Source organism: Sarcophilus harrisii, chromosome 2 (assembly GCF_902635505.1).
Source record: "Sarcophilus harrisii chromosome 2, mSarHar1.11, whole genome shotgun sequence".
NCBI classification, from domain to species: Eukaryota; Metazoa; Chordata; class Mammalia; order Dasyuromorphia; family Dasyuridae; genus Sarcophilus; species Sarcophilus harrisii.
The window spans coordinates 392,078,774-392,101,985 of record NC_045427.1 but is presented as its reverse complement, the minus strand read 5'-3'; the positions used below and the strand labels follow the sequence as shown (position 1 = coordinate 392,101,985).

Here is a 23,212-nt window from a genome sequence, read left to right as displayed (position 1 = left end):
ATGTATTTATATCAAACATGATTTGTTATTGGAATATAGATGCCCTACTGGATATATCAGGGTTGACTTTAAACCCTGCCAAAACAAAAATATACTTTTCTTGGTCAAGTCAAAGGAAATATAGAAGAAAGAAGAGCATGGCAGCAACATAGTATCAATCGATCAAAATCAAAGAAATATCAGCAGGAGGAATTTTATTTTACTGATAATGATAGGCTGATACAAATTTACCTCAATGGTAAAGTGTACAGAATATTGAATTCAAAGTGATGGAACCATTGATTCTTTCACAGCTGATTAAGAATCTATTTCTCTCACTGTTCTGAATGAAGATCTTGCATGTAATAGGACCAGGACTTAGGGCGAGGTAGTTTCCATTCTTGGAATGATGTCATAGCAACTGGAGTTTGTCTCTGATGCTTCCAGTAAGAGGATGCCTGACCTAAGAATAGAGCAGCCTCCTGCATGTGGCTTAAAAAGATATAGGGCCAATCTCCTGGATGGGGCCAAACCCCTTCTTTCCCTGTTTCCTGCCCAGTGACTGCTTATTGTCAGAGGTGAAGGGGAAGGCGTTGTTCAGTATTACTGAGAGAGCAGGCAGGAAAATCATTATTTTACTAAAATAAACAGCAAATACAATTGTTTAGTTTAAACAGGAAGATGCAATGCTAACGGGTAAAATTCAAGTCCAAAGTGTGTGATTTTCCCCCCTAATCCCTAGAGTAGGTATTCTTTCAAGGACAGTATGACTGAAATTTGAAGAGATAAAATAAAATTAGCCTGGGTTTTATGTAGGGTCTGTCACTAGTAAGCAGAAGGAGGAAGCTGAGTTCATGGTTTTCCCAAAATTTTCTGCCAAGTCTCAGAAATTTAGGCCAATAGCATTAGAGTCTTGAGTCTTTTTTCTTTTTTCCCCCCAGAAAGTTTTCCCTTTGGATGATCAGATTTCACACAAGGCAGATGTGATCCCTTTCCTCTCATACCTTCCAACTTTGAAGGAAGATCTCTGCAAATCTCAATTTATCTGCTCTGAAAAGATTAATTTTATATCCATCTACTCAGTAATATAGCCACACATGCTAGCCAAAATAAAAATCACCTCAGAAAGTTTGACTCCCTGTAATCTTATGTTTCACTTAGAGAATGGAGTACTATGATTGCTCAATATATTCTAGTTAATAGTTACCCTACATACCTTAACCAATTTCAAAAATTAGACTACAATAAAATATGCTTCACAGGAAAGCTAAGGGAAACTTATAGTCTCTAAACTAGATATTTAAGGATCATCCATTTATACATTGAAGAAATACGTATTAACTAAGTACATAATGTGCGCTTCAATGCTGTGCAAGGGATTTCGTACCTTAAGCCATCATTCTTAATATCATTTTCTCTTAGATAGGACATCTATAAAAGTGCAAATTTAATACCATTTCAGATAAAGACATGCTGGATAATGAAGAGTTTAACATATATTTATATACAGAAGAGAAAAAGTTAATTTCTTCTTCATACTTTGTTCTTATGTTATTTGTGGAAATAAAATCTAGATTGGAATAATTCTAAAAATTATTGTGACTGGATACACTTTACTTTAGTCTCTTTCATAAGAAGAAAACAAACCAAGAAATTTAGGTTTCTATAATAAGGCACCAATAGTTGCAAAACCTCATCTTTGGAATAGGAGAAGGTAGACCTAGAGTTGATGATAAATACTGGACTGCTGACTAGGTCATCTTTATAGCCACTGAAACAAGTCAGATATTAATCATAGCACAAAGAGATTTCAGAAGTAAAAATAAGAGCAGGTCCAGAACCCTGCTGATAGCTGCACACATCACTAATTCACCTCAGTGGGCATGTACCTCTGAGCTCAATTAACCCTTATTCCCAAGGCCACCCATAAACTCTGAAGTAAACATGGCTTTCCTGGCCCCAGTTTTATATCAATGAAATAGATCATTTCTATTGGAGGGTGAGAAGCTGTTACAGCTTATAAATTCAGTTTGCTAATAAAGAGCCTGATGCCTCCAATGTGTATTTGTAGGCACTTGAATCATATACCATTGCTTCTATAAATCAGAAAATTTCAAATTGCTAAGGATATTTGTTATTTCTTCTGTCTTCTGGTGCCATAAGGAGATAGAAATACTCTTAAGGTTGAACAGGTGATGGAAAACTTACCTTGTGCAATTTCTTCACAGAGGACCTTAGTTGTTAAATATATACTGGAGGTGATAAATTTAAAACATATATATTTTTCATTCTCTTTGTCTTTCTCTCTCTCTCTCTCTCTCTCTCTCTCTCTCTCTCTATTTTCCCCACCCTTCAACCCCAACCATTGTTCAGAAGCAAATTGGAAATCTGGTAATTAGGCCCTGACTCATAGTGTAGTATTAGAGTCCCAAGCCAAAGTTCAACACCCTGAAATGAAATTTAAACCAATTAATCTGTTAGATTTTTATCGCTTGTCCGTGTTTTCTCAGCAATTCCCCCAGCACGTGGCCTTTGATCAACTCTCATACAAACGCTAAAATGTGTGCCTGCTGCTAGCGAGATGGGAATGACATTAACATGGCACTCATAAAGCAATCAGAGCAGAGAAGCCCTCAAACAGGCAGGGCATAGTAATATTTAATAAAAGCTCGCACATAATCTTCAGAATTAGCATTTTGTGCCTTGCAGTACCTTTGGGAGAAGAGCTTTTATTTGTGGAGTGATCATTATTATAACAAAGAAGAGCTACCTAATAATTTCCACTTTAACTCTGCAATATGCCATGAGCATTTCAGAACCATTATGCTAAACCGTGGTGGGGTAATCATTTTATTGTCATAGTCTGAAGGGAGGAAAATCTCCTCTACTTTGGTGGCTGGGGGAAATAAAACAAAAGACAACAAAAAAACTTTTATTTTTAATGAGATCTAGAACCATCAATTCTGGGCTTACAATGTGCTGTGGACACCAAAAGTATGAAAATATAATGGTGATAAAAATATGGAGAGAAAACAATAATAACAAAAGCCTTTATTAAATCAGAACGTGCCATCAACACAGGATTTTGTATTTAAATGGACTTTAACCCATTGTATCTTATAGAAAAAAGAATCCCATTGGTTGCCCAATTCCTAGATTAAGAAAGTTGTTTTTGAATACCATTGAGCCCTCAAATTCCAGAACCCACTAACAACGCATTAACCCCGTGCGCATTATTATCTTTGGATTGACTTCTCCCAACCCCCTCCTTTTTTAACTTGTTGTAGAATGCAGTGGAAAGAGTACAAGACTGTGAATTTGAAGTTGAATTTTGCCTTACCATTTCACTGTCTTTTTTATGTTGAACAAATCATATCATTCCCCTGTGCCTCAGTTTCCTAATCTGTATAATGTGGATTGGACTCAATAACCTCTAAATTCCCTTCTTGCTCTTAATCTCTAACCTATACACTTGACCAATCATACTCTGTTTTGGTAAACTAAGAAAATAAAGCCATTGTCTGACTACATCACTTTTAGCTTTCAAAGACATAGCATTCCCCAGAGGGAAAAAATTTGATACACCGGAGATTTGTGAATTTGTTTGTTTCTTCTCCCTGCTTTCTGAAAATTAGGCCTAATCTTATGATTTGAGACTTGATCCATTGGTTAATACTTTTTTATAGATGAAGTAGTCAATAAGTGTTGTTGGTGAACAACTTCAAATCAAGAGACAGATTGGTATGGTGTGAAAAGGCATCATGGGTGTCAACATGTCAAAAACTAGCTGGGTGACTTTGTGCCTCAGTTTCCACATCTATTAAATAAGAGGGGTAGACTAAAGGATCTCTGAGGTCTCTTGCAGCTCTTCAACTTTATGATTCCCAGAATTGCAAGTATTATATGCATTTTTTGTAAGATGAAGTGAAGTTTATTAGCTAGGTTCTAGTATGGTGCCAAGTGTGGAGTTAGGACAGACTGAGCAGTGCTTTTTCACAAGCCTTCTCTACAAGGAGATTAAGAAGATGGTATTAGACAAGCTTTGACTCATTTGTTCCCCACACCAGTTTGTAGTTCTTTTGCAAATTTGAATCTGTTCTCTCTTTGTTTTCTGGCTTACAGGCTACTTTATTATTGGCAGGTTTCTTGCAGAGTTTGATACATGAGTATTTTCAAAGTGAAAACTATAGTGAAGGTCTTGGAAAAAATACTTTTTTGAAACACACACACACACACACACACACATCTACCTCCTCCATAGGACTTTCAAAGGGACGAAGGTAGAAGGAGTCCCCACCACTTCTAAACCCTGCAGGCTTTAGCTATGTTGGAGACTCTGCAGCAGACATGAACACATCATTGTGCCTCTTGCATAGTAGGAACTATCAGAAATCCTGAAGGACAACATATTTTAAAAAGACATTTATTCACATGGAAAATTTCCCTAAAAATTTGGATTTTAAAAAACACAAAACTCAACACAAAGACTTTTTTGAGGTTGATGTCTATTATTGTAGGACCACAGAGTTAGAAGGTGTCATTATTAAAATTTTATCTTCAATAAGTATTGCATTAAAATCTGTCCTAACTAGCACTTGTCTTTTCTATTTTGAATATCTGCAAGGATTTACTTTATTTGGGGAGCTAAAACATTAAGATTTTGAAGGGGCTAAGGTAAACTGAAGTGATCCCAAGTGATTTATATATTGTGACCCTTTATAACTTTTAAACTTCTTCCATGGCATTGATAAGCTACTTGTTATCATAATTCATATTATGTGACTGATTTGGGATTATTCAAATGTTTCTGTGTTTGGAATCAGTGAATCTGTATTTAAATCCTGGCCTTCCTATTTACCAGCTATGTTAGTAAAGTCATGAACTTCTCCGTGTTCATTTTTTAACTCTGTAAAATTGAAGTTGATGATTTATAAGACCCCTTCCAACTTTAAATCCCATAATACCAAGAACTATGCTTAAGAAAAACTTTTAGTCTTACAGAATTTTGATGACTGCAAGCTTCGTGGCATCAAAAATTGAAAATTAATTTTGAAAATACAAATGTAGTGTGGGTGCATATTTTTGTTCATTAATTATCGCATTTTTGGTTAGAAAAGAGAAGAGTAGCAGGAGAGAGAAAGAATATTAAAAAGGGCCTTTTGATTGTAAATGCATCATTACAAATTCAGTCAAAATTAAATCATTGGTTTAGATTTTTCAAAATATTTTGGTGCAATTTTACTAGGTTAACTGAAGTCCAACTCAAATACGTTTGTGAGGGTAGATGGTTGTCCCCTCCTTCTCAGGCTAGATTCTAATAGTTCCTTTTATTTTTGCAAAAGTAAAAGTGGGAAATTATTCAAGATTTGACAATGTGTAGTGATATTTGTCTTTCCAGCAAAATTAGCTGGGCCTTCCATTAACTCAAATAGTAGGAAAATTGGTCTGGGACATTTTGAGGGTTTGTAAAAGGATAGTCCCATTTTCTCTCCTACTCAGTTTCCCCCAGTTTTTAGTACTTTGAGGTATTTATATTAAGTAAGTAAAAACACTTCTGAAAATGACAGGAAAGCTAGCAATATTAAAAATCTGAGAAATGAAGCTGTCCCTTTTAGAACTTCAAAGAGATAACTTCACCATTCTGCTCTTACTAAAGCAGTGGTCCCACAGCAATTGTATTCAACTCAAGTCATGTTCATTCCTGAAAACCTCCTCTAATCTATTCACAACATTTACAAAAAATTTCTTACCTCCAGATGCCTTTTTCAATGGAAAAAAATGAATATTTAACAAACCTTGTATTGCGGCTTTGGACCTGAAGTTGAAATCAAAAGAAATGAATGAGGGTTTGAGGATTGTGTATAATCTTTATGGATCTACAATTAAATAATTTTACAGAGTTATATAATTTTAGCTACCTTGTTCAACAGAGTTCTCGTCTGTAAAATGGGGCTGATGACATTGATTGAAAATGTTATTTTACTTTAAGTATATAAAACTTTTAGTGGTGTAATATCAGTAGAGAGGACATGAGATAGGTAGGGGGGGGAAATTTACTTAGGTCATGCTGTGGGAAAGATTCTTGGCTCCTACTTCCCTCAACTACTTTCATTAATATTTGGTTAAATGCTTATTAGCTTTTTTTTTCTTGAATACATTTTCTCTTGAAATGAAACTTATATCTGAAAATGAAGGAATTGAGAGGTTTTTTTTAAAAGATGATTTAATCATCATGTCATATATCAACAACTGGTTGCTTTTGATCATAGTTTCAGCTTTCCTGTAGGTTAAAAAAATGAATTATACTTTTGATACAAATATATTGAAAGCAATGTTTTCTAAAGGTGATACTGCATTCCCTATCATACTAAAGCTAGAAAGCATTTGAGATTTTGAGAAGCTTAATGTTAACTGGAAAAAGTCTTTTAAAAATCAAATATCTAATTATTAAAATTTGGTTCTAACAGCTGAATTCTTCTCTTTTTCATGTGTGTTGAAAAGCAGCTACCCCCTGTATCAAAGCCATCAGTCCAAGTGAAGGATGGACTACAGGAGGTGCCACAGTGATCATCATAGGCGACAATTTCTTTGATGGGTTACAGGTCATATTCGGTACCATGCTGGTCTGGAGTGAGGTAGGTGTTGTCTGAACATTAATATCTCATAGCTTATCTAGTTCTGGGAAATGTGTACATGTGCATTGCTAATGGAGCTATATCAAACCCCATAGAATAGCTTTACTACAGTCTAGTTCTGGGTGATGATGACAAGGAAGCACGAGATAAATATGTTTGTCATGAGGCAACACTTTTTACTGAAACTTCTTTTAATTTCTTACCAGTCAGCACCTTCAAGGCAAGGGCTTGGAGTCCTTTTTACTTTGTTAGCTTTGTAAATTTGCAATTATAGCTATCTTGTAGGAAATTCACTACACACTTTCTATAGTGGTGTGAATGGCACTTACATAGTGGGAGTCTATTTAGAACAGTTACTACTTCCTGGACTTCATGAGATCCAGGTTATCAAGTTCTCCTTTAAGAACAACACTAAAAAAATTCAGTTACAACTAAATTTTAATTTATAAAGCACATTAGGAGTTTGCCTGCTTAAGTTGGGGTGGGCATAGTAACTTTCACATTGTAAGTATTTGATCTGTATTAAGTTAATAAAATTGAATATGCAGATGAATTGGGGGGCATCCTGCTCAGCCCTACTTATTTTTTTAAACTGTAAGTCATTTTTGACTGCTTCTTTACCAGCTGAAAATGGCTCTATTCCCACAAAGTTTTCCAAGTAGCTTATGAGTTATTTTAACTTGATATCCTGCTTTTCTGGCAGTGGTCATGATTAGTCCCAAAATATAAACGTTACATATTCACAGTAGAATTGTCTTGTAACACTTTCCTAATCTTTCTTACTCCTGAGCCTTAACTTGGTATTTATCCTTGGAAAACAAAAGAATTAGGGTAACATGCAAGCATTTGAAAAACTTTCATATGAAATATCAAGTTGAGTTGTTTTGCTTGGCCCTTCAGAGTAGTACTGAGATGGATGGGTAGAAGTTACATAAAGATGTATTTATAAAGGAACACTTCCCAACCATTAGATTGCTCCAAAGGGGAATGGACTGCCTTAAAAAGTGTAATGAATTTGCTGGATTGGGAAAAGCTGAATGACCTGGGCATGTATAGTTGGATTAGATATCCTTTGATATTCCATCTAATTTTAAGAATGTATAATTAATTCAGTCAATACTGATTCAGTCAATGTCACCATTAACTTTCCTACATTCTCTACTGTCTTTTCTAGAATACTAGATTCAGAGCTCAAAGGATCTCATCTAGCCTAATTCACTTGTTTTATAGATAAGGAAATTAAAACCCAAGGAGGTAAATAACAAAGATTTACATACTTAATTAGTGGCAGAGGCAGGACTAGAACCCAGATCTCTTGGCTCCCACTTCAGCATTCTTTCTACTATTCCCTATTAATATCTCATTTACAAAGTTATTTTGGTAACTCTTTAGACTCAGATGATATGGATATGCAGAAAGTTTAGGTGATGCTGTTTATTTGTTTTTCTTTTTCCAAAAGCATCTTTTAAATAAAAAATTTGTATCCATTTTGGCTATTGTATGGAATTGGATATTTGTCCATTTTGGGATAGAACAAAATAATCAAAGTCTAACTGAGAATGGTCTGAGTGTTTTTTTTTTTTCAGAATAAGATGATTTTAGAGTTGGGAGGGAGCTCATAAGGCATCTAATTCAATACATATTTTTAATAAGAATTCTTTCTATCTCATACCTGGCTTTTCCTAAAAACCTCCTGTATCCCACTCCAGGTTATCTCTAAATCTAAGAAAGTTTTCCTTTCTATCAAGCCTTATTTGCTGCTTTGTAGCTTACAGATCATTACTTTTTCCCCTACCATTTGGATCTAATCAGATGAAATCAAAATTTACTTCTAAGAGACAGCTCTTTAATTACTTGAGGACAGTCATCACATCTTCTCTCAAATGTTCTTTTCTCCACCCAAAATTTTCCCACACTATAAAGTTGGCGTGAATTTGAAGCCCTTTACTTGTGAGATAACAGTGAGGAATGGATAAAGTGCCAGATTTGGAGCTAGCAAGACCTAGGTTCAGGTATAATCTCAGACATTTCCTAGCTATGTAATCTGACCAAAGAACCAACATTTTCTGGTCCCCAGTTCTTCATCTATCAAATGATGGAGTTAGGTTCCATAGCCCCTAAACTCTCATCTAACCTTAAATCTATGATTCTGTAGCAATTTTGGATATTCTTCTGTGGATACCTCAGTTTATCAATGTCTTTTCTAAAATGGGATGCCTGTAATAGAAGATAGTAGCAAATAGGGATATCAGCAACAAATAAATTTTGTATTGTACATTAAGGTTTGAAAAGTGGTTTACAAATATCATCTTGTTTAGTTCTAACAATAAATGGATATGGTGTAACTATAGCAAAGTACCTCGGGACTACCTACCCCCTCTTTCTGTTTCAGTGCACTGTGCTTTAAATCATATGTTTCATTATTAGAAAACTGATGTGTGTCCTAATGAAGAAAACTCATGAAAATAGCAAAACAGTGCATCTCCTCCTCTTCTATTCTGTTTCTCTCATAAATTCTTACAGCATTTTAAAGCAGAATCTGTGACCCTGCCCAGCAGATTAGAAGCAGTTCTGGGTTCGAAGAAGCTCAGACTTGTTTTTTGTAAGATCCTAAATACATCATTCTGCAAATTGAACCCCAGGACCTTTTTTTCCCCTCTTAGTGGGAACCAAATGAATGGTTCTTTTTCTCTCTTCACCCTATATTCCCCTAGGATGGAAAATGCATTATTTTAAAATAAACATATTGTGACATTATCAGCCAGGTATCTTTAGTGGAGCTCTTTAATGGGGTATGATCTTGATAATGTCCCTGAAGTTTAGAAAAAGGAACTTATGCGTCGTTGGTCCTTTTTATTATTTATTTCTGTAACTTGTTACTTATTTAGATTTTAATGTATGTTTTCTGTCATACACAGACACATATAAACTTGAATATATGTCACTCTTTGTATGTATGATTACATATTTTATGTATAGATATTTATAGACAACATTGTCTATTGATCATGTTCCAATGCCTTATTATTGTAAGTTACCAAGCATTGGACTTGGTCTTAGTACAATCCTGAATATAAGGAAGAGGAAGTAAATTGTAAATAAATAATATTTGATATGTTATATAAATAATTATACAAATTATTTTATATATTATTTAAAACATAAAGATACATTATGCTTAATTTATTTCTTCTTTATGTTCAGGATTGGGCTAAGTTCAATATTTGAAGACTTTTTTATCTCTATAGGACATTTTCCATAGGTGATTTTGTATTTTTCCACAAAAAACACATAACGCAGACGCATGGGTAAAAGGGTATATGCCAGTACCAAAATTTGAATGCAGATCTCCTTGTCTACTGCATTTTATCCATCCACGTGGATTTAAGGAGCAAGGTCATATTTTTCCACCTATAAGTAGAAGTGGATTTATGTGTTTACATATCATTATTTAGCTATATCCATAGACCTAGGAGTAAGAGGGATTTTTTTTCTTATGGTTCTGCTCAGAGTAGTCAGGAACATCGCACAGACTGGATTCTGGTCTTTTATCTACTCTACTCTGTGACCTTGGGTGAGCCATTTTAACCACTTTGAGCCTCAAGTTGCTTTATTTGTAAGATGGGTATGATAGGGTCTCACTAAATTGAGGGCAGGAAGCTCTCAGATTATTCTCTCAGATACTTTCCAGTCCCAATACCAATGATTTTAAATTGTGTATCTTTTTTCCTCTTCTCTTTTCATCTCACCCTTTTGTCAAAGAATATCCAGAAATAGCTTGGATCCTAGGTCAGACATGCAGATGATGTTGGAGATTAGCAGATAATGCGGTTATTTGGAGTCTTTTTTAAGTTAAAGGATTTTTTTTAAGTCAGAGAAAATCGAGTTGACTTAATTTGGTATCATCTGTGCTCTTTCCCAACCCAATCTTTTGTAAATGAGTCGTTCGTTTTCACTCACTGATTGCTCCCTGAGGATTAGGGTTTAGAGTGAGGAAAGAAAAAAGGTAGTACACATCATGCTTCCAATCCCAGAGTTCTCTTGTGCTGGTTGTCTCGGCTCGTTGTCCCACATGATTTGCTTTGTTTGTGTGTCTGGTGCTTTTGCTGCCTTTGCCACTCATCTTTCTCCCTGTTCCCTTTTCTTCTTTCTTAATTTTTTTCTTTCCATTTTTTATTGTATTTATTTTCTTAATTATCTTCTAGTAAACCTTAATTTCTCTTCTCTCTTTTTTTTCCTTTTTGATCTGTGACTCCTTTAAACACATTTTTATAGGGCTAGTAAGGCACTGAATCTCTATCACTGACATACCAGAGAAAGAAAGGGCATTTCTTTGCAATGTAGACTATACAACTTCTACATTTCTTTCAGTTTTCTTTTTAAAAAGTACTTTCCCCACATTGCCAGTCTCCTGCAGTCATCAATTAGGTCGTTAGATAGCCAGTGGATAGAGTGCTGGAACTGGACACAGGATGATATGAGTTTGAATGCTGCTCAAACACAAGCTTTATGACTCTGAGCAAGTCATCTAACCTATCTAAACCCCCTTATCTATAAAACTGGGGTAAAAATAGCATCAACCTCCTAGGGCTGTTATGAGAACCAAGTAAGGTACTTTATGTAAATTTTTGTATGCTTTAAAGTACTCTATATATGCTAATTATTATTTTATCAAGAATATACTAAGCTCTTACTATATGTATATAACTATGCTAAATAAAATGGAAAGTACAATTCGATTTAATGAATAATAAATGTTCACTTACTTTTAGTAAAATACTGGGTTACATATCTAACCTATATAGCATTGCTTGATGTCTTGGGGAGGAGGGAAGAGAGAGGAGAGGGAGAAAAATTTGGAATACAAGATTTTCCAAGATGAATGTTGAAAACTATGTTTGCATATATTTGGAAAAATAAAATACTATTAAAAAGGGAAAGAATAATAAAAAAAAAGATAAAACAAACAAAAACTATTGTGCTAGTTGCTGGGAAAAGAAAGACAACAAAACAAAGCATACTCCCTTCATGGATCTTACATTCTTCTGGGGAGGAATAACCACATATTCAGGAAACATTAAGTGCCTAGTATATGGTAAATACTTTGCTAAGCCCTAGAGATACAGAGGCAGTGTTGGTAGATACAAAAAATATAAACATAGTTTCTCAAAAATTTAACAATTCATTTTGGAGAGGTTGGGCAAGAAGAGATGAGACTAATAAATGTGAAAGATTAAAAAATGATATGACATATTAAAGTGCTAAATTATGTAATTCAGACACAAAGCATCATAGGAGTTCAGGGAATTGAGATGTTATTATGAACCAGAGTAGGAAGGAAAGGCTTTTTGAATAAAGTGGCATCTGTGTTGGATTTCCCGAAAGTAATCTTCAAGTCAAATAACTGAGGTTGGATCTATAAGCACAAAAAGTGAGTAAAAGCTTGCAGAGAGAAACCAGCATGGCATATAGGAAGAGAAAGGAAGGAAAAAAAACTAGCTAAATTGGAAGGGCATATTTGTTTTGGAGAGATATGTGAGAAATGTTGGAGAATGAGGAAGAGTAGATAGGTTCTAGAGGCCTTTTAATTCCAGATTTGAAAATTTGGATAAAGTCCTATGGGCAATAGTGATCTAGACGATGATGAATTCTTGATACTTTCTGATAAATGGTTTTGCATAAAAATTGTGGAGAATTAAAGAATGCTTCTTAATAAGTATTTCTGAAAGGATCTGCAGAATGGCTCCAACTCATGATTATAAATCATGAGAAGCAGTATAGTTTAGTACAAAAATCATTGGACTGGGGATGAAGAGAACTTAGTTCTAGTTCTGCTCCTGTTGTTGCTTTATATGAGACTATTCTTTACTCTGATTTTTTTTTAAAATAGGTAATAATTAGTGTTTATATTGTGCCTTAAGATTTGCAAAGCACTATACATATATCCTCTTACTTGATCTTCACAACAACCCTTTGAAGTAGGTTATTTTATTATCTTCAACTTGCAAATAAAGAAACTGCAGCAAACAGTATTGTGATTTGTTCAGGGTCACACATTTAGTATCTGAAACAGGATAGGAACTTGGGTGCTGCTGGCTCTATTGAAATCTAATGTCTTAGCCACTGAGCCTATGAGATTATCTTTAAGGTTCTTCTCCAGCTCTGATAGTTTATGATTCTAAGAAATGGTCATTTTATGAAATTTAATCTCCTTTGAAGATCCTAAAAAGAAAAAATTAGGAAATTTGTCCTGTTAGTCTTTTTTTCTTTTTAAATGTTCCATCTAAAGAATATTTTTGAAATCTTTGATTTGCTAAAAAAAAAAGTATTCTATTAACTTTCATTAAAATTTTTTCATAATTAACAAAACAATGTCTCCCTATTGGAATAGCCATCTTAGTGAGATTTTCCTATCCTATCCTAATATAAGCCTAAAGTGTATATCAAAATGTTGCCATATGACACTGGGCTTCCATGTTGGTGATGCAAATTACCAAATTACTAAAAACACACCCTTGACATTCAGTAATGGAGTGAGTGCTGCTACTGTTGATGTGTGGAAATATAGTTTGAGCTATTTACATAGTAATCATTCAGATGATGTCATGCATTTTTAGATTTATCATGCTTTTAATGTTATGAGCCCCAAATGCAACTTTTCTTCAGGGTTTTTTATTTCATTTCCAGGCTCTGTATACATTACATTAGGTGGCATGTAATTTTGTGGCACATGTAAAATTAAGGATTGCCTGGACCATTTAGCTCAGTTGGGTAGAGCATGGTGCTAATGAGGCCATGGGTTTGATTCTTGTATGGCTCATTTAGGCTCACACAGAGAGAAATTCTGTTCTGTGGTCACAGGCTGCCTCTTAACCCCAGGCAGCTATCCCTCAAATGTAAGTCAATGGTCACAAGGTAGATTAAGAGTATGAATGGTTTCTCATCCATCCCCACTCCTGAAAAAATATTCAAAGTGCATGTCCTAATGATTTTAGGTCTAAAATATCATCTTAAGCTCTTATTTCTGATTTTTACAAATTTCCACATATAGGAATTATTATTTCATTCAGGAACTTTTCCCATGACTATAGGTGAGATAGCTTAAATATATGCTTATTATTAATCTAAGATCTAAATGGGTCTAAAAGGCAGAAAATCACAGTCTCAGATTTGAAAAGGACTTCAAAGACCATGTAATCTAATTCGTATCTGAGCACTTCTCACTCAGACTTTATTTAAAAACCTTTAGTGAGGAAGAACATACTTTCTGGCTAGATAGTCTATCTTCCTAGCTGTTTAAGGAAGATTTTTCTTTGTAGTATTCTAACTTCTACCTAATGCTCTTCATTCTGCCCATTCTGTTTCATATGACAAAACTCATATTTAGGGGAAGAAGAGACATTTTCTTCCTACGCCTTTTCTTCTCCATGTGAAATATCATTAGTTCCTTCACCTGCATCCTTGAATGGCATAGTCTTGAACACTTTGATCGTCTTGATCACTCTCCTCTGAACACACTGACATTTTTTTAATCTGCTTCCCAAAATGTGGCATCTAGAACTTAATACAACACTCTAGATGTGGTCTGTCCAAGTCAGCATACCATGGGACCATCATCCCCCACTTTCTGGGCACTATGCCTTTTAAAAATTCAGTCTGACATTGCATTAGCTTTTTTTGGCTACCATGTCAGCCTGTTGACTAATATTGAATGTAAAAGCCCTCATTTTTTTTCTCCCTGACATAGGGGCTTCTGTCTAATCATGCCTCCCATGTTATGCTGATTTTTTTAAAAAGTGGAATGAAGGACTTTTTATCTTTTTTGAATTTAATCTTATTACCTAGCTGACTGATTTCTTGCTGAGATCTTTTGGGGAAAACTTACCAAGATAAAAATAAAAAAAAATTAAGAATAATGTGAAAATAATTAAAAAAACTTTTTCTTCCCAGTGTTTTTGTTTATATTTGTTTTTCTCTTAGCAATCTACTTTCTAGGAACCTCAAATGACACCTGTTAGTGTTTTAATCTATTGAAATGGAGAAGTAGAAGGAGATAGCTGGACGATAGTATTGCTCAGGGTAGGGCCAGGACAATGCTGATTTCAGGGGCTTACATTCCAAGGTGAGACTAGAGTCACAAAGGCCGTTTTCTCTTCCTCTATCTCTTCCACTCTTCCATTCCCTGTCCCTTATTTGTGCACCCAAATGACACCATTTTTATTTAGCAATGCTGACCTCATTGCCATCCTGCTGTGATTCCTCATCTTGGAAGGAAGATGATCTTGAGTTCTCAAAAGCTATATTCACAGGATATATATAAGCTTTGGCAATGTCCCAACAAGTTGCAAAGTATTTAAGCATAGTCTTTGTCATGACTTTTTTGTAATATGACCAGTCTAGATAGTTTGAGAGAGACTTGCCATCATACTGGCCATAGAAAATAGAGTTCTGGGCCAAAACAACTCTTGAAAACTATTTACAAAATCAAAGAAAAGTTATGATATTAAAATGATAACCCAAATAGGTGAGATCATGAGTCTTTTTGAAATATCAGGGTAACATATACCTTCATGAATAGGGGAGACCACATGGGATAACTGAACAAAAAAGACATTAAATTTGAGATCAGATGACATGCATTCAAATTTTGACTCTGATACTATGCATATGATTTTGGGGAAATAATTTTATCCTCCTTAATCTCAGTTCTCTCAACTGTAAAGTGAAGGGACTGAACTCAAGTTTAATTCTAACTCTTTGATCCCATGAACTGTATGACACTTATCATTATTTTGATTTTAGTAAATCACATATAAATTCAAAGATGTTTCAGCATTAAAGAGACCTTCACCCAACCCCCTTATTTATTGGTGTGGAGATGGAATTCAGATGTGATTAAATGTCTTGCCCATCTTCACATAATGAATTAGTTGCAGAGCCAGTGATGAATCACATTTCTTCCAATTTTCCATTCAATATTTTGTTCATAACCCTATGTTCAGTGTATGAATAAATGAATGAATGCTTTTCTTTTTATTCAAAGTATTTCAGATTTCGACATTATTTCTGACATGGCTGGGGAATCTTAAGCTTATTATTATACATGTAGGATCACAGAATTATAGAAAAATTAAAAACTTTAAGGGCCCTCATTGGCTATCCATTCCCAATCATGTGTGGAATTCTTACTATTATATTCTCAACGATCCAGCCTCTTCAAGAAAGAGACAACATTGTGGTTTCCTTCCTATAACTCCTCCACTTTTAATTTGAGGATTTCTTTCAGGAAATAATGATGAATTCTTTCAAATTCTATTTACCCTCTTGATCTAAGATATCAGGGAAGTTTTCCTTGAAATATGATCTCTTAAGTTTTTTTTGGATAATTGTTTTTTAATAGTCAAGTTATTATTTTTGTTGTTGTTGTTTGCTCATTTTCTCAGCCTGTTTCTTGATTTTGCTGTTTATGTTATAGTTACCCTGAGGGTGGAGAGGCACTAAGCCAAGCTATGGTTTTTTTCAGTCTATAAGTTTTCAGTACTTCCAAAGTAGTGTTATCTGGGAAGAAGTATGCTCATTGTTCTCTTGGTCCTGGAACTGTTACTGGGTCTCCTACCCCACTGCAATCACAAGTGCTAGTTTTCCTCTCTTCTTTAGAATTGTGACCAGAGTCCCGGGTTCCTTGTGACTAAGAGTTCCTTTACGTCCTGGATTTGTGAAGAACAGTCTAGTTGCCAATTATGCCCAGTTGCAACTAGTACCAGCAAAAGTGACCAGTTGTCTGATCGCTTTACCATATCTGGGCTGAGAGCTCTCGAAGCTACTGCTATTGCAGCTGTTATCACATTCACAGCCAATCACTGCAGCTGGTGTAGCCACCAAGTATGCTTTGGGCTGATCCCATCCTGCTTCATAGACATCTTCTACCTACTTTCTAAGTTGTCTTAGGTGGGATGAAAGTGTCTTTCTCTGACTTTTGTTAAATCTGTCAATCCAAAATTTGATTTGAGGAGTTATTTTAAAGTTGTTTGGAGGGGAATGTTGGAAGAATTCAGTTGGGTTGCTGCCTGTACCCTGTCATCTTGGCTTCCCCCAACCTTTATTGTTTGGAAGTTTTTCTTTACATCAAATATAAAACTGCCTCCTGTTAAATTCCACTTCCTATTCTGTTCTTTAGATGCAAGAAACAAAACAAAACAAAAAAAAACTTAGCAAGTTTTGTTCCATTTCCACAATAACATCTCTTCAAACACTTGAAGGCAGCCACCATATTCTCCCTATACCTTCTCTTTTCCAGGCTTTAAAAACCTGACTAGTGTCTTCTCCCATCTCTCAAGAGCTCAAGGCTCTTTCACCATCCTACTTGCTCTCCTCTATATACTCTCTAACTTATTAATATCCTTCTTAAATTGTCATTTTTAAAACTGAACTTAAAAACTCCTAATAAGGTCTGGTCTCATCCAAACATTGACTCATTTTGAATTTGTAGGTCATTAAAACCTCTAGATCTCTTTTAAGATATTGGGGTTTTTTTGGCACTCACATATTAAACAACAGGTAAATAAGGTAAAAATATCTGTCAAAATCTTTCTTGGGTTTTTAATTGATTGTTGTAACCCATTGTCTTGACTATTCCTCATCTCTGTGAATTTGATGAGCATGCCTCTGTGCAGATACATGTATAAACAAACATATATATATATACATACATATGCTATATAGTTATGTAAATATACTCATATGTATATAGGCTTATATCTAGAGTGTTTCAAATGTCTCAGGGCAGTTTTAAGCTATTAAAGTTCAAAAATATACAAATTAATCAATCAGTAAATATTTATAAAGTGCCTACTATATGCCAGGTACTGTGATACACCCTGGAAACACTTGAGACACCTGTGTGTTACATGTATATCTATCTATCCATTGATTCATCTGTCCACATCTGTCCATCCATTCATCCTTCCATCTATCCATCCATCTCATTACCCATTCTATCTATCTATGTATCTGTCTGTGTATCTATCTATGTATCTATGTATTTATCTGATATACACATATAATAGATATTAGATATTCTCCAATGACATACAGGATAGATGCAAAACAAACCACAGTTCAAGAAAAATGATACTCAAATTTCACTGTGATAAAACTATAAATATAATTAACATTCATTTTTATGTATTATTGCTTAACTTAATGATTAATGTATGATAGATTTCTTGCAAAGCTAAACAGATAGTTTTAAAGGCATTCTTGCTCATATATCTATTATTCAAGCACATTTTTCTTAGCTGCAAGCCTACAGTTTTTGAGTGAATGTTTGAGTGCCCTACTAAGTGTAAGAATCTATATTATAATAAGGATCTTCATTCATAAGGGAGGAAGGGGAAAGGATAATCTGAATTTATCATATTAGTAGTGAATGGAAATTCAGAAATGTCGGCCAACGGTTTCAATTAAACTTTAACCCCAAGTTATTTTATGGGGGATCACTTCAAAATGCATGAACATAAATTTTTTTAAGTAGATTGAAATATGGTCTAATGGCCTTTTTATATAGCCTTCATCTGGATCAAAGACATGGTCACTTCATTACTAAAATGCTTAAGTCTACATTTATTCACATGTAAGGTAGTTGAGAAGACTATTCTCTATACTAATGACTCTGAAATAATGCTCATTATATACTAATAGAATGGCACTTTCTGGAGGAGTATAGAACTTATTCAGGCATTATATGTAAGCTGTGGTTAGACTCATGGCCCTACTATTTTGTAACCATGTAATATTGGACAAATCATTCTGATCTTGGGCAAATCATTTTATAGTGAGTCACTATCCACCAGATTGGCTCAGAAGATGGAGTTCTGGGCCTGGAGTTAGAAAGATCCAAATTCAAATCTGGCCTTGGATACTTAGTTGTATGATGCTGGGCAAGTCAAATGACTTCCATCACCTCAGTTTCCTCACATGTAAATGAGATTATAATAACACCTATTCTCTAAGGTTGTTATAAGGATCAAATGAGATATAATTTGTCAAGTGTTTACAACAGAGGCTAGTATATAATAAGATCTTATTGCTTGTTCTTTTCCCTAATTAAGTGAGGACAATAACTCTTGTATCACCTATTTCATAAAATCTTTTTAAATTTTATCTGTATAACTGTATATATGGTATATATAGTATAAACTGTATAATCTATAAGAGTATTATGTAGTATGGTATGCCCTCACTAATCTCCCCAAGGCCGGGACTTTGTCTTATCTAAATTTTCTATCTTCCCCAATTTCTAATAAAATTGTTTATACATGACAAACATTAAATATCAATTTGAATCGAAGCCCCTTTACAAAAATGACAACAAACAATTTTTCTTCAAAATCAAGTAACCTGAGGCAATGACATGTGAAAAGAAAAATGTATGATTATAGATTTAGAGCTGTAAGATATCTTAGAGACCACTGAATCTAACCCTCTCAATTTTATGATGAAGAAACTAAGGCATGTGGTCATAAAACAAATATCTACAAGTGAATTTCAAATCAGATATTCTTGATGATAGTGCTTTATCCACTCCAACAACATACTATCTTTTCAATGAGATATTATGGTTTAAAATATGGCTATATGGATTACATACAGGAAAAAAGTACAGAAAGCTCTGTATTTTCATATATTTAATAGACAATAACAACCTGCTATGTAGAATGCATTGGGATAACTGCTGTAGAACAAAGATGAAAAAATGAATCATCTAGTCTCTTCTCTCAAGGATCTTAAATCTAACAGGAAGAAGAAAGGTGAGATATGTAAACAAATAACCACAATAGATGTTAGTATGAGAAGAAATAGAGCAATTTTCAAATACTTTAAGAAAATTTGAGGGAAGATTCCTAACAGTTCCATGGATGGCACGACATAGAAGTGGGCCTTGAAGAATGTGAAAAATTATGAAAGGAGAAGATAAAGGGGGAGTGTATTCCAAGTAGCTGGGGATACCTTACACAAATGACAGGCAGAGAGATTTCATTAGTAGTCCAGTTTAGGATCATAGAGAATTTGTGTGGATGGGGTAGTATGTAGCAAAGCTAGAATGATATGTGGGGGGGGCAAGATTTTGAAAGGCCTTAAATATTAGGAGTTTGTGTTTGTAATTTGTATTATATCCAGTAAACAGTGGTGAGTTTCTGAAGTTTTTGGAGGAGAAGAAAGGCATTGCTATAACTCAGCATTAGTAAGATTATTTTGATAACTATATAGAGGGGGCACTAGAGCAGAGAGACACTGAAGGCACAGACAGTGGTTATAAAAGTCCAAATTAGGATGGGGCAATATAAGTAGAGATCAAACAAGAGAGAAAAAAAATGTAGTGCAAGAATTGATTGACATTGATCAATTGGCTTGGATCAAAGGGAAAGGAAAAAGGGATAACTAAATTTTTTAAAGCCTAGATGAGTAAAAAGACAATATAAAAATAAAAAAAACTGGAGGAGAGATATGTTTGGTGGGGACATGATGAGTTTAGTTTGAGATTTTTTTAACTTTGAGGTGCTGATAAAATACTTAAGTGAAGAAATTGTACTTTCTCCAGCAGGAAACTGAAGCTAAGAAAACCTCTTCCATGTCTAAATTGACAATCCTTTGTCGTCATAATTGTTGGCATCAGCATTATCATCAAAGAAGACAATATTCTCTGTAATATTCTCAAATCTCAGAAGTACAGTCTAGAATCTATGTATATATGGAAAGGGAGCAAGGAGGAGGAAAAACATTAAAAACAAAACAAAATATAGTATCCCCTCCAAAAAAAAAAAAAAAAAACAGTTGTCACAAATACTCCACTAAAGCCAGGCACTTTAATTTTAAAGACCTTATTTGAGCCTTATTAACATTTATTTAACATTAAAGTTTTAGTAATCTTGGTTATTTGATTTCATAGAAAAACAATACATTCAATGCAGCAAACTAGAAGTCCATTTTGTGGTTTGAGAAAATGGGAGACTATTAGAGGCAGTCATCATTGATCATAGGAAAAGTGATAACCTATTATTGAGAGAAGACCTTCTATTACATTATGATATACTCCAAATAGATGTTTATAAGAATAATTTTCATTTATCAAAGGAGTTGAGTGCTTTTAGTACTCATACTTTAGAAAGTATGGAAATGTAGGTCCTATTTACATTCTTTAGAAAGATTTCCATCTCTATTTCCCAAAGACATCATAAAAAAGGGAAGAGGACTCACATGTGCAAAAAATGTTTGTAGCAGCCCCTTTTATAGTGGGAAGGACCTGGAAATTGATTGGATGCCCATCAGTTGGGGAATGGTTTAATAAGTTATAGTATATTAATGTTATGGAATATTATTGCTCTATAAGAAATGACGAGCAGGATGATTTCAGAAAAACCTAGAGAGACTCACATGAACTGATGCTTAAGTAAAGTACAAGTAGAACCAAGAGAATACTGTATACAACAACAACAACAACAACAAAATAGTGTGATGATTTCTGATATACATGCTTCTTTTTAACAATGAGGTGATTCAAACCAGTTCCAATAGACTTGTGATGGAAAGAGCCATATGCATCCAGAAAGAGGACTGTTGGGACTGAATGTGTATCACAACATATTTTTTCACCTTTTTGTTGTTGTTTGCTTTCTTTTTGTTTTCTTTCTCATTTTTCCCCTTCTGATCTGATTTTTGTTGTGCAATATGATAAATATGAAAATATATGTAGAAGAATTGTACATGTTTAACATCAATTACTTGATATCTAGGGGAGAGGGTGAGGGAAGGTAGTGAGGAAATTTTGAAATGCACGGTTTTGCATGTTGAAATGTTGAAAACTAAGTTTATATGCATTTTGAAAACAAAAAGCTATTATTTGAAAAAAAAGATTTCCATCAAACTAGATTAAAATGAAAAAAAGAAGTCTGAGCATTTTGAGATAAATCTTCCAAAAAATTAATCTATTTAAAATCACTTATTTTTGATCAATTTATATTATAGTATCACTATCACTATCTACCTATATTATCATTATACTACTACTATCTATATTATACTACCACTACCACTATTCCTACTAGTACTACCATCAATTAGCTATGTAGCATTTAAATTGTGCTTTAAAGTTTCCAAAGCATTTTGCAAATATAATCTTTTGTAGTCACAATAATTCTTTAGAAATAGGTATGTATACATACATCTAAAATATCACATTAAAATTGCACATATGTCTGAGGCTCAATATCCAACCAATTTATGTTTCAAGCTTTGGAAACCTAGAGACTTCTTTTAGATAAAAGATTAATTTCATTTTATCCCAAACTAGATCACAAAACTATATAGAATGTTACACCTGGAAGGGTCCTTTAACATCACCTATTGCAATTCTCTCATTTTACATAGGAGGAAACTGTAGTCCAGAGAGTGAAGGTCATATAGTGAATTCATGGTAGATTTGGGATGTTTTCCAGTGCCTTTAGCTACTTCATCATATTTATGTCTTCTTCAGGTTTTCTGTGCTCTGTATTTTTCTTGGTTGATTCTTAGAGTTAAACTTTTCCCAAAGCTTGACCCCTTTTCTACTTAAGTAAATATACATGTAGGCAAGAGGAAACATCTAACTCTGCTGGGTTCCAGCCCTTTTCCAAAATGCATCAAAATTTGAATTTTTAAAGAAACAAACAAGGAATAACACATCAGTGAAAAATGGCTAGAGTGGGAAATGATATTTCTTCTAAGCTGAATTTATGAAAACAAACCATGAGAAAGAGCTCATTTAGTTTAGAGCTTGTAGAGCTTCAAACCACTAGGATCTGGCATTGCTGCATTAAATCCTACCCTTTTGGAATGTCTTCCTCCTTAGGAACTCATCAGTGGCTTTCCAATTCCCAAATTGTCAGGATGGGATCCAAAGTTTTATGTAGTGCAACTGGCATAGATCGCTTATACTTAGAATAAACCTAAAAAGAAAGCTTTGCTCCCTTTTACTCCCCCAAACTGATTGTGCTAGAATAGCAATGACAGATTTTTTTTTCCAAAATTCAAAGGACTATAAAGCTGAGAACTGGAAAACATCTTACAGTTCATCTAGACAAATCTTCTCATTTTTACAGAGGAAAAAAATTGAGATCCCAAAATGGTAAATGACTTTCCTAAAATAAAATAGGAAGAATGGCAGGAAAGGATGAGATAAAATTAAGGTAGTTTGATGGTACACTGGAAGAGAATTCAAATTTGAAGTCAGAAGGGCTAGGGTCAAATCCTGCTTTTACTGCTTATTATTTGTATAATCTTGGGCAAATTACTTTATTTCTCTCGGTCTCAGTTTCCTCATCTGTGAAATGAAAGGGTTAGGTCAGGTGGCCTCTGAGGTCTCTCTCTAGCTCAATATCTATAATATGGAGATTCTATTACCTCTGTCCAGTGGTCTTTCTACTACATGAGTTCTAGCTCCCTGTGGTTAGATGGATTTTATTAGGGGGTCTTGCTTAGTTTCTATTTGATGGGAATGTAGACAATTTATTTTACCAAATGCTTTGTTATTGGACTGAAGTTTAAATATCCACTGGGCAAGA

At 34.3% G+C, this 23,212-nt stretch overlaps 1 protein-coding gene across 2 annotated transcripts in view; it reads left to right on the top strand.

Moving 5' to 3' along the window:
* Window positions 1-23,212, top strand: part of EBF1 (EBF transcription factor 1) — a 447,106-nt gene that overhangs the window by 323,985 nt on the left and 99,909 nt on the right. The window contains exon 9 of one of the 2 annotated variants that reach the window (XM_031953604.1): window positions 6,481-6,614. In XM_031953604.1, the coding sequence (XP_031809464.1) occupies window positions 6,481-6,614 (134 nt within the window). The remainder of the gene's footprint in view (window positions 1-6,480; window positions 6,615-23,212) is intronic. The other variant, XM_031953605.1, reaches the window with a different exon arrangement.